This window comes from Hippoglossus hippoglossus, chromosome 16 (assembly GCF_009819705.1).
Source record: "Hippoglossus hippoglossus isolate fHipHip1 chromosome 16, fHipHip1.pri, whole genome shotgun sequence".
Taxonomy (NCBI): Eukaryota; Metazoa; Chordata; class Actinopteri; order Pleuronectiformes; family Pleuronectidae; genus Hippoglossus; species Hippoglossus hippoglossus.
The window spans coordinates 5,735,217-5,747,906 of record NC_047166.1 but is presented as its reverse complement, the minus strand read 5'-3'; the positions used below and the strand labels follow the sequence as shown (position 1 = coordinate 5,747,906).

General features: G+C 43.6%; 2 protein-coding genes across 7 annotated transcripts in view; one reads left to right on the top strand and one right to left on the bottom strand.

The window, feature by feature from the left end:
- LOC117777400 (hemicentin-1-like) overlaps positions 1–12,690 on the bottom strand; it is a 1,765,934-nt gene that overhangs the window by 1,219,857 nt on the left and 533,387 nt on the right. The gene's annotated exons all lie outside the window — the stretch shown is intronic.
- LOC117777407 (protein argonaute-3) overlaps positions 1,214–12,690 on the top strand; it is a 34,336-nt gene continuing 22,859 nt past the window's right edge. For 4 of the 6 annotated variants that reach the window (XR_004616599.1, XR_004616598.1, XM_034612175.1 and 1 more), the window contains exon 1: positions 1,214–2,057. Coding sequence is in view for 4 of the 6 variants with exons in the window: in XM_034612175.1 (XP_034468066.1) it covers positions 2,039–2,057 (19 nt within the window). In the remaining 2 variants the exon portion in view is untranslated. The remainder of the gene's footprint in view (positions 2,058–12,690) is intronic. The other 2 variants (XM_034612177.1, XM_034612176.1) reach the window with 1 other exon arrangement.

The following is a 12,690-nucleotide window of genomic DNA, read 5'->3' as shown; positions in this document are numbered from 1 at the left end:
AGTGAACTCAACACATTTATATGGTTTAATGCTGGCCCCTGGTCAGTTGTCAGCATTTGATTACTTAGACTCAACTTCAATCTACACTCTCAAAAACTGAAGTGAGAACACAAAATAAATTGACATCAAAACAAATGACATGTTCCCTAAACTTTCAGGTTTGAACATAGACCGTTTATAAAAAAGTGTATGATGGGCTTTTAAAACCTGTCACCAAGTATAGTACTTATAGAAGAGTAATCATAGGGTTACCAATCGGTATAAACACAATGTAATGTGGACAAATTTAAGATATGTGTAAGTTTGAGTGGGACTAGATCAGTTTTTGTGGGTTTCTTTGATAATAAACTCAAAATCTTTATGATTTTAACCTTTCGTGGGTCCTGGGTATTTGTTTACTTTGATTTCAGTTTAAATCAAAGTTCAAAAACTTAAAGCTGAAGTGGGAACAGGAAACGATTTGACATCAAAGCAGATGACATGTTCCCTAAACGTCCTGGTTCAAACCAGATGTGATGATCCATTGATTCTGGTGTAAGAAATACTTTTAAAAGTAAACATAGGGTTACCACTGTGTATAAACACAATATAATGTGAAACTGTAAATATGTGCTAGTTTTTGTCAGTTTCTTTGATAATAAACTTATGATTTTATACTTTTGTGGCTTCTGGGCAGTTGTCAGCATTTGTTTACTTTGATTTCACTTCAATATTTGATTTTCAAAAACTTAAAAGTGAAGTGGGAACAGGAAATAATTTGACATCAAAGCAGATGACATGTTCCCTAAACTTCTGGGTTCAAACCAGATGTGATGATCCATATATTCTGGTGTAAGCAAGGCTTTTAAAACCTGTCACCCAGTATTGGTCTTATGGAAGAGTAAACGTAGGGTTACCACTGTATATAAACACAATATAATGTGAAAATGTAAATATGTGCTAGTGTTTGTAGGTTTCTTTGATAATAAACTTATGATTTTATACTTTTCTGGCTCCTGGGCAGTTGTCAGCATTTGTTTACTTTGATTTCACTTCAATATTTGATTTTCTAAAACTTAAAAGTGAATCCAGAACAGGGAATATTTGGACATCAAAGCAGCTGTTCCCTAAACTTCCGGGTTCAAACCAGATGTGATGATCCATAGGTCCTGGTTTTTAAAGTACCACATTCACAGTGGAGTAAACTGAGGGTTTTACCTTTGGCAGAAGGCGGAGTGGATTGTTCTGACGTCTGCTGACAGTGAGCCCACCTCTTCCTGTCGGTGTCAGGAGGCAACTTCACCATATTTAGCTGGTTCGCCGAAGCCCAGCAGAGTTGATCTGTCACCTGGACCGAACAACCCCGAGACGTGTCGGCGCATACAACCCCGGCGTTGACAGCTCGATTTCGGCGACAGGACGCGAACCGCACAGGAGGACGTCGCGGGGCCCTCGGTGCTGGAGGAGCGGGGCCGAGTCAGCGGCTGTTTTCAACCCGAGGAAAAAGTCGCCGTCGTCTGTCAGAATTCCAACTATCCGAACCGAGCTAGCCCAGAGCCGGAGCCAGCCCCCTGGAGGCTCGCGGTGCCGCGGACACGGATTAATGTGGCCCGCGTTCGGTTGTGTGTAGGGAGTGATTCGGACTCTGTGACCCCCGCTGTGATGATCTCCTGACGGCTCCTCTCCTCCGCTCCAGCTACTTTCCTCCACAGACCCGGCTAGCGAGCTACCTTGGCTAACTAGCAGCTGCCACCGCGTCGCGTCGAGGAGCCAGCAGCCCCTCCGCCGTGGCACCGACACCCGACTGGAGACGTTGACCGTGTCCGGGGACGCCGAACAGAACAACTCCCCGGGCCGGCGAAACGAACGCCACCGTACGGAGGAGAGAGGAGGGGGCACCGGCGGTTTGACAGCCCGCAAGGGAGGAGGGGAAGCTAACCGAGAGCGGGGCACTGCAGAGGCGGTGCGCTGCCGGAGGAGACACCGGACTGAACGGAGGAACAGTCCCGAACATTTCACAACTGTGATCCGGGTAGTGACCCGGGCAGAGACCTCATGAATGGAAATCGGAACTACAGGTAAAATGACTCCTAAAAGTTGTATGAGTGAGTGTGCTCGTGGTTCTCCTGGGGACAGAACCAGCTGCTGTTCACAGGCGAGAGAAGCACCGACATGTTTGGGTTCTGTGCTCCGCGAGCCCAGAGGAGGAACCAGCAGGTCTCCATCTGTAACCAGGGAGTTCGATGTCCTCAAACATGAGTCACAGCTGAGATGATCTCACTGAGTAACACTGCCTGTCACATCCAACTTTCTTCTTAGGACGTAGAAAGTCAAACACTTCACCAGCCAGATGTGTGGGCTCCATTAAACACTGGACAGATGCCTGGTTTGACTCTTTATTTATGGGTTCAATCCTCATGTTGCACAGTGAGATGTTTAACCCGAACCCAGCATGCCCACCTGAGAACTTGTGACAGAGGATGAACCCCCTGTCCTTTCACAGCCCCCGGGGCAGTGGTCACCCACTGACCCCAGACTGACCTCAACATATTTAGCAGCAGCTCAGTGTAAGTGCAGCCGGGGAAAAGGCCCCAGCAGCTCCACTCTGATTTAACCAGTTTGGCCACATCCATGCTTATCCATGCATATAATATACTGATTCGATCCCCGATTCCTAAACAGCAAGTAGGTCGGCAGTGTTGCTCTTGACAGGATCCTCTGTTGTTTTTTTTTTAGAGAGAATTGGCTGCATGTCAAGCCCGTGAGGCTTCAGCTTGAGCTTTGAACATGTTTATCTGCAGCAGTGACCTCATGTAACCTCACAAATTCATGTCCTGGTGGATTTGAGTTTTCTTTTGTTTTTTTTTGTTGTCAACCAAGCTCATGGTCAGTTAACTGTCTCTGTCCTGGTGGCAGTGGCAGTTTAACAGTCTGAACTGCCTGGCTTTGTCTCAGCTGTAACGGAAGCTTTCCACTTATGTGACCACAAATGAATACCAGGTAGTGCCGATCGGCCAGCGACACATGATACAGCAGTTGGTCCTTAACCCCCTCCTCCTCCTCCTCCTCAGGAGGAGAGATCCCTCTCTGCTGCCTACTGTCTCATTAGTGTCTCAGCTCAGCTGGGGCACTTCCCACTGTTGGTATTGTATGGGATCTCCAGGTGTTTTCCCAGTAACCGAGCACCTACAGTAATATCAAACCGTCGAAGAGAGCTATCTGTCAGTTTGGGGGCAGGTGTGTGAGTTTAGCTCACTGTATATTTTGAATTAGAGGAAATTTGGAGAGTTCTTCAGACAAAATTATGAGTAAAACCACATTTGCTTAGAACATGAATCATTCCCGCTCCCACCATAACTCTCAGGCTCACGAGTCAGCATGAAAACCAACCTGGGGACTGGGCAGGTTGGTCCCAGTCTGAGAACACATCCAATTCAACTTCCTGGGGTTTAGTTGCTGCTATGCAGACTTACATTAATTGTGTTTAGGAGTTTGCTTGATGCTTTCACTTTGGAAGATGTTTATTCACTAATAGTCAGATAGAGGCTCATTTTACCATATCATATTGTGGCTTGTCTTTGTAAGTAGCTGCAGAGTCTTTGTAATGTGCGTATTGGTTCACAATCCCCTATCACAAACCACCACGGGCCAACCAGTAAGCGCCATTTATGGGTGAATGATTAAAAGGAGGCCCTCCATCAGTGTGCCAGTGGCCCGCAGAGTAGCGTGAGAAAATGCAAATCGATAGCATTTGCCTGCTCAGAAATGGACAGTTACCCTTATCCCCACTAGCAGTCTAAGTAGCAGCACATGTGGCATGGAAAGCATGGCTCTGGAGAGCTTAGCACTAGGAATATAATGAGTGCAAGGCTTTCAGAGCCTTAAGCAAATCAAATTAATTTTAAGCGCTAACCCTGTGGTATGTCCACAAACAGCTTGTCCCTTTAATGTTGATTTGATGCTACATTGTGTGGTTAAGGTCCAAAAAACTAGTCAAAGAATTCAAATGATGAGATTAACAGTATTATATAACAGTTTTGACGTACATACAGAATTAAGTTATTGGTATGTCATGCTGGTTTTGGCAGCAGACCCTTTTCTAGGGCAAATTCTAAATTGCTTTCCTTCTGTGAGTTAGATAAGATAGTTGAGAGAAGATGAGTTAATTTAATAATCTCTAACCAGCAGCCTGTCTGCTTACTTTAGCTAATGACTGCAAAAAGGTAACCAAGTCTACATACTCCACATAGGTGCACAAGTTTAAAAGCATGTTTGAGGCGTGACGGCCGACCTGGTGCTAAAAATTGTCTCAACGTCCGTTACCTGTATTATTTGTGGGAGGAGAATGGCACATGTTTATTAACCTGTGAACATCGACTGTGTGAGAGCTTGGTTACGTGGCAGCGTGAAGGATGCAGTTTACTGGAAGACAATGAGATGGCAGATTCCGGACAGCAGGGGGGCCTCCCCCACCCTCCACCTGTCGCACTACACTTGGTGACCAGGTGGGATTTGAGTTAGCGAGAGATGAGTCAGCTTGTTGTGAAAGGCAGTCCTGGTGGACGTGGGTTTTTCTGTCCATTAACGCTAACACTGAAGGGGAATATTAATAGTTTCATGAAGAACTTCTCGGGGTATTTTTGAGGACATCAGAAATTAGCATATTTTCTGCTTGTTTGTCGTGTTGATGGCTTACTTTTGTTCTTTGGCAAGTCTCTCACCATTTCCTACCCCCTTCTGTCTCTTGTCTGTTTCCCGCTCTTTTTTAAAATTTACATACCCCCCCCCCATCCCATACCCCGCCCGCCTTCGTAACTGCTTCTATTTCCCTTTCTGTGCCTCAGTGGGAAACTCTGCCTTCCCTGTCATTCCCCTTGTATTCCAGCTCTCTGTGGATTTTGTACAGACACTGGGGTCGGCTTTGAGGGACGGCTTAGTGCTTGATTTGCAGTCCATCCCCATAATACTCAGTTAATTCAAACTGCCCATTGACAATAGACTACCCCCATCCACAACCCCTGCCACCCATAAGGCTAACCATTGGCATATTGATGTAGGTTTCTTTGAAAATGCAGTGTGGCCTTGCTCTTTTTACTCATTTCATAAGAGAGAAATTTGTCTTAGGTTTCATTTTGCTGAAGAAAATTAAAAACCCTTCCTAATGACCCATCTTGATGTGACCAAAGTTTTTCATCAGATCATATTCCATATTTTGAACTTGATCTGGCCGATGTTGGCAATGATATTCTATCAATCTGAATAAGTAGTGGGGACATTTCATGACATTATCCTCTGCCAAGGATGTAGTAGTTTCACCCCTGTCAATTGGTTTGTTTGTTAGTTTTCAGCAGGACTATGCAAAAACTACTGAATGGATATTCACAAAACTTGGTGGAAGCATGGGACATGCACCACGAAACAACCTTTTCAATTTTGGGGTGGATACATGAATGTTTTATCACTTTACAACAATACATAATTTTGACATTTTCGCCAATTCCCAGGGAATAACGCCTGGATCTTGATGAAGGGGACTGTTGGCCCTTGGTGCTTTATTTTATTGTTGTCTGACCTACATGTCAGAGAGCATCTTAATAAAAAAGAAAAAAATGCTGTTTCATCCCAGCACTTGAAATGTAGCGTAGCTTTACCCATTAACAAAGTAAAAACTCCAAATATCCTGTCATTTTTACATTTTGTTGTGAATCCTCTGGCCCTGTGTGGAACATACTCTGTTTCCCATGCTCCGTTTAAAAAAAAAAAAAAAAAAAAAAAAAAAAAGTCTTATTTATGTCTGTGTAGTGAAAACATGAAGAGCTTTGCTGTCTGACACATGCTGATGTCAGAGCGGTGAGCTGACGGCAAACTCCTGCGAGTGGGCTGAGTAGACGGAGGGAGAAGTCAAGGGATGTAGTGTGTGTGTGTGTGTGTCTGAGAAGGGTGGGGGGTACAGAGCAGTGTGAGTGGGAGGAAGAGGAGAAGGAGGAGGAGGAGAGAGGAGGAAAGGCTGAAGGTTGTGATGTGTCACAGAGATTAGGAGCCAGAGCAGCCAGACCACGCTTCTTTTCCACAACCTCCTCCCTCCTCTTCCCCCCTTCCTGAGTCCTGTTTTTTGGGGGAGCTGAAAGGGGCTCATTTTAGGGGGAGGTTATGGACAGGAAGAGAGGGAATTGGATGGAGAAGTATGTGTGTTTTATTGGGGAGGGGGTTCACTGCAGGACAGACAGAAATCTGTTTGTCAGAGGCAGCGAGATGAATTCATGTTTATCTCCCATCAGTATTCCCCACAGTCTTAATATAGTTCAGCGGCAATTCTCACATTTAAAGGCCCAGCTGCTTATTTCCTACGATGTAAGTTTATTTGTATGGAATCAAAGAAGTCGATTTAAATGCTTCTTATATGATTGGAGTTCAAATTGAGTCACGTGTTTATTCTTGTGTTTTGGATATAAAACTTTTACAGCAAAAACCAGATGTGAATTTCATCCATGTGTCAACACATTCATCGTGATGAGCAGCTGTCGCTTTTCCCCAAAAAAGTGCACTCAATAAGAGCACAACTTGATTTTGTCAACACCATCAAATTGTAGGAAGAATATGTTGCTTGTGTAAAGTCTATTTCTGGTCTCTTCTCTATTCCAATTTGCGGTTTTAGATACTCTTTATAATAAATAAATATAACTCAATGTATTATATAAAAATCCTGAAGATCAGCTGATTGTTTTTTTTGATTTTTGGGACGATCTCTGACATGGAAATGCAAACTGTATGCAGCTAGGGACAAAGTCTGTTCAGAGAAACAGGGACATTGTCTGTGGAAGAACATGTTGATGAGCATGACAAATAATTTTAGCACCTGACCTTTTTAAGGCGAGTAAGAAATCCTGGTTAAGACACTGACATGACCCAATAATCCGAGTACTTGCTTTGGCTCTAATGAATTTATTAGAGAGCATGTAGAGTGTCAGAGTAACAGCAGCTGACTTGCCCGAGTCAACAGAGAAAGTCAACAACTCCTGGAACCCCTGTTTCACTGGCATAGCAGCACCGTGAGGACAGAGGGCTTCATTTAGAATCTCCTGTTCACTTTAACATAGCTCATACTCTGTGTGAAGGTCTTTAACTTGATCTTTTTAGTTTAACACTAATTGGATGATGGTTATGAAATAAACTGTGGTCAACGTCTTCAGTATTTGCTTGGGCTGTTGGAAACTAGACTCTTTTATAGAAAGAAATATGGAGTTTCCCTTAAAAAGCATATACTGATTATTTGCTTTTGGCTCTACAATATGAACATTTTACCATAGTTTAATGAATAAAACATTCCTGTTTTTAAAAGTAATTAACTCAATAAATGAGCAGGATTTGTAATGTTGTTTAAATGTAAGTGATATAGGCCAGGGTTGAACACTCGACTGTGGCTCGAGCTGCAATTTTCAGTTCTAACCCGTCCAAGCCCGAGAGAAAACGAATCGATCCCGACCTGAACCAGACATGCATTCAGTTTTTTTGTGTCTGAACCCGACCCGAGCCCGATGCAGTTAATATAAGCTGCGCTGAGTTTGTGTTACTCTGTCCCTGACACGCATGGTTAGTGCCTGTTTCCCCCCCGATTCCAGACAGACAGTGCAGTGTAAAAAAAATCAGTCCAGCCAACGTGACCGACCCGACCTGACTGTCTTTTCAAAATTGGCTCGGCCCAGCCTGTCTGGTCCTCTTGCGTATCCACACTCTATTGTACACAGTTATCTACCTCTACTGTCTGTGTGTAGCTATTCTACACCGACCTGTGTCAGTATCTGCGTCACAGTTGGCTTCTTACTGCAGATAATTCGTAACCCCCTCTAAACCCCCCAACCCAATGTTATTTTCCTGTCATATGCAGTCCTCCACTCTCACTCGGCCTCAGGTGTGCCCTGAGGTTGATGTCAACAATTTAACATGTTGTTGTGACTGACCAGGCCTTCGACAGCTTGTCAGTATGTGGCCGCCTGCTGCTGTTTATCTGCGGCAGAGAGTGGCGTTGACTCCCATGGGTGCCAGATGCAACACCCCTGAGGTAGATGAGGGGAGTCGGAGCGAGGAGTCTGACTTTGGGTTACGTGCATCAATCCATCCTCCCCATCTATCAGTCTTTCTGTGTGCGTATGTGCATGCATGTGCGAGTGTGTTTCTACTTTCTGCCTGCTGTGACTGACGCCATTGTGCCTCGCCGCCGAGCACTCGCCCTGTTCCCACAGCTCAGGCCTCTCTGGATTAGAAACACAACAGCTGTATTGTGTGTGTGTGTGTGTGTGTGTGTGTGGGCCTGTATGTGTGTGGACATGTGCACTCGTTAGCAGCGTGGACGTTTGTGTAGTGGGGGGATGTGGTGGTTAGCAGGGACTGGACGTCAGCCTAGCTTCTCACTATCCAGTTATTCTGGATCCCAGCCCACTGTGCACAGTGTGACTGTGTTGTGTTGCAAAGCAGCAGAGTGGAACGAGTTCGCATTGCTGAGATGTTTCTGAAAAAATGTTATTGCTAAGAAAAGGATCATGATTATTGGTGTAAGATATCATATTTATTTGATTCATTGATTTCTGGTGCACCATTGCATTTATTTATTACATCTGGACTATTGCACTGTAGCACTGGTGACTCTTAATTAACTAATTTCTATCCCTCTGCTTTGATTCAAAGACAGTAACATGTATTTAATGTTACTTTCTGCTCAAATACAATGGATTCTGTATTGTGAGCTCTTTGTTCCTGATGTAACAATCTTGGAGCACAGATTAGACTTGTAATATCAATGTTATTAGTTCCTTATTATTTTTATTAATGCATGGTTGAGCTGTTGCTGGACAAATTAAACAAATTCAGAAAAATACTGACAATAAAGTTTAATAAGTTCCCTTCATGAACAAATGGCCCAGAAAAGGCATTTCTAACATTGATTCTAGTGTTGTGTGTATGTATGCTGGAAGATTGATGATTGCTTGAACCGCAAAGGGCGACTGCAGCACTTCCCTGAGCCAGTTGACTTGTGTAAAACTCATCTGCCAACAAAAAGTGGTGGAGTATGTCCAAGTGTAGTGTAGCCAGCTATAACCACACACAAGCAGCACACAACATGAGTTCAGTGCACGAGCAGAAGAGTGAAGGTGTGTGTGTTAAACATATTGGGATGATGCTGATGGGCGGCGGAAAAGTAGATTATGTTGCAGGACTCGTAGGAGTAGTTTTGATGCTGTATTTCTGCCATGAATCCATGTTACTGTTGGAGAACTGCGTAAGTGACATAAATTCCAGCTGAGCACAGCGGCTGTTCTCCGAAACAGGAAACTACCAACACGTAAGAGATGTCTTTCAAGCCTGCAAGGTATAAGCACATTCAATCATAGCTTTTGGTCGCGATATCGCTTTAGAGTTTGTAGAACATTGGCAGCATTAAGATTTGCTGAAACTCTTCCATTTGGCCCAGACAAGAAGAAGGGAAAAGTGGCAAAAAAAGGATGTGAACCATCTGGAATTACCTGCGTTTCTTCATTTATTGGTAATAAAAATGTGTTGTGATCTTGATCAAAGTCACACTCACAGAAAAACACAATGTCTTTACACTAATAACATGCAAGCAATTAGAATCCTTTTTGACTTTATTGAACCCATTCCTCAAACATTTACAGTCTCAGTGGAAAAATGTTTGCAAAACCAAAGTTGATTAAAGTGGCCGAACTTCCTCTGGCAGCAGCGGCCCTTAAACGAACAGTCGTGGTAGCTTTGGCTCTGACCTGCACAATGATTAGGAGGAATTTTGGACTATTCTTCCTACAGAACTGCTTTTGTCTGGTGTGAACGACTCTCTCGAGGTCCCTGAAGTCGTTTTGTAGTAGATTTACAGCAACGTTTGGGGTCATTGTCCTGCTGCGTCAGCTGGCTCGCACAGAGCTGAAGCTGCTGGACAGCAACCTGGCATTATCCTGAAAGATACCTTATCTGATCAAAATTATGTTGTGATAATTAATGATATTGTTTTATTGCTCAGCCCTAATTGATCTTAAGACTTCTAAGATCATGTTTTTGCATCAGCAGATAATTCTTGTGAATAGCAAACTCAAAATGTTTCTTTTCCTCATGAAAATGGCTATTTCTTCGATTTGAACAGTTCTGTGTTTCTTGCCCCTGTAAGCTAAATATTAACTGAAGGACATTTTCATTGACATTAACATGAATTATCTTACCTGTGATTGTGTGTCCCTGATGATAATTGATATATTTTCTCAATGTAAACCCCACACAGTTATTTTTAGAACTCCAGTTCCTTTTTCAGTGGTAGTTAAGGTAAAGACATATCCCAAAATATTCAAATTTGATTTTAAGAAAGATGTTGGCAGAACCTTAAAAGGCCGGTACAGTAAACAGCAGTCAATGTAATGACAAACCCGAAATAGAACTAGGTTATATTGTGTTCCTTCTCAATAAATGTGAAAACAAGAATTACTTTTTTCTGCACGTTGCAATAGGCCCAGGGGCTATTGCATCAATTTCCCATGGCTATGACAACCCACATCTATCATAGTTGCATTTCCCCAGAACACACCGATGGTTGATTTTTATTGATGGTAAAGATGGGCTTTCCCACCTCTGTGATCTCTCACTGTCTGCAGCTCAGGAAATGAGAAACATACTTATACGGACTGGGGGAGGATTAAATCTTGTGTCTTCTGTTTGTCAAAGCATGTCCTTCCTGTAATTATCTGAAAGTGCGCACACAAACAGTGCGGAATCTTTTATCGCAACAAGAGGAGGTTTCCTTGAACTCCTCCACTCACTGTTAGTGGAGTCAATAAACCTTTTGATGTGTGGTTGTGGGTGAGCTTTCAGTATCTGTCATAGCCAAGTATTGCACGTCACCTTGCAGCAGTAGAGGTCATCGCATCCCTGATAAGCACTTGTTGAATAGTTTTGTGTTTAGTCTCGCAGTAAGTCGATGTTCCTGTAAACCTGTGCAAGCATCTGCATGTGTTAGGGGTTGTACAGCTTCCCACACACCCAGCAGGCCCAGTGAAGGGTGCTTGTGACTGTCAAGGTCTTATTCATCATATAAAGCATGACAACAAAGCTGTTCTCAGACAAGCACCGAGCTCTGGACGTTTTCCCGGAGGGGCTGTATGCGAGAACGCAAATGTCAGAGTCAGATGCTCCAGACCCTTCCCGGTGTAACAGGCCATAGTATACCCCCAGTCCGGATTATACCTGGGGTTAAAGGGGCCTAGGCCAATTTATACCCCTCAGGCCAGATTATACCCCCATGATATCAGTAGTGTTGAGTGATATACACAAGAATTACTTAATTTTACTTAATTTTTCAACATTTTATTGGGGGTTCAGCTTTGTCAGGTAAGTTAAGTGAGAAAGCTTAAATCTTAAAACTCTAAAACATAGACTTTTATTACTTCAACCAGAAAAACAGAAAAAATATTAGACTTCCACAAAGATCAAAGATTACTACGTCCTGAAACTTCAACTTCTAAGACTAGCAAGTCCTCGCTACAATATAAATGTTCAAAGTTAAACACTGATAACAACATCAAAACATCCACAAAGATCAAAGGTTACTACAACACTTCTCAGTAGTGTTACACATTAAAATAAAAGCACATACCCAAAACATAATGCAATTGTAACATAAGTATGTATGGCCTAGGCTATTTTACACCCCCGGGTATAGTTTGGCCTAGGACAGTTAATCCCCGGGGAATACTCTGGCCTGGGCCAAAGTATACCCAGGTTTAATCTGGGCGGGGGTTAATTTGGCCTGTTACACCTGGACGTTTCCTGCCAGCCTCCTGGTAAGATGTCAGAAAAATATCAGAGCAAGCCCATGTTAGAATACAGCAGGAAAATTCAAAGCAAGTGAGTGGACATGTTGACGATGTTTTTAAGACTTGACATGCACAAAACTGGAAAGAAAACTGAGAATACAAACATCTCAGGATGAAAGAGAGGTGCCACACACAGAGAAGACGCAGATGACGATGTCAACTATGAAGGACGATGAGATTCGAGAGCTTTTGGTGATAAGGGCTGATGCCATCATTTCCGCACTGGCATTAACTTGTTCTGTCCTGTGTCCTACATGATCTACTCGGGCTCCACCTCTCACATGAATGTTCCGCACATTCTGCTCCGACAATCTCCTGCTGCTTTCTTCATAAGTGAAACCCCAGAAAATGTCCACACCCACTTTTCCCCCGACATTGACGGGTCTGAAAATAGCCTTCCATGTCTTAAACATTTAGTTTTCTTTTTGTTTTACCTGTCATTAGGTTTTAAAGCAGTTGTAGAATCAGTCTTCTGGCTAATTACTTCATGAGTTGTACCTCCTGAAAGTGTGTAGGATAAAGCTCCTTTACGACTGCAGAAGCTTGAGATTAAAGTACTTTGCTCTCCCAGTCGCTCCCACCTCCGTCCCCCCCGGCCTGACAGTTAAACCTCTCTCTCTCTCTCTCTCTCTCTGACCCCCTCGCTCCTGCTCCTCTGGACAAGCACATTTGTTTTGTCTGTTTGTGGAGGGAACAGAGACGCACAGTTTCCAAGAAGTACAGATAGGAGGGAGGCATTTGAAGTGCTGCGGTATGATCAGGGTCAGGTTGGCTGTTCGCAAACACACACACACCTGTGTGACAAGCCAGGTGGATTTCCAACATCTCCGTGTATCACCTGCCG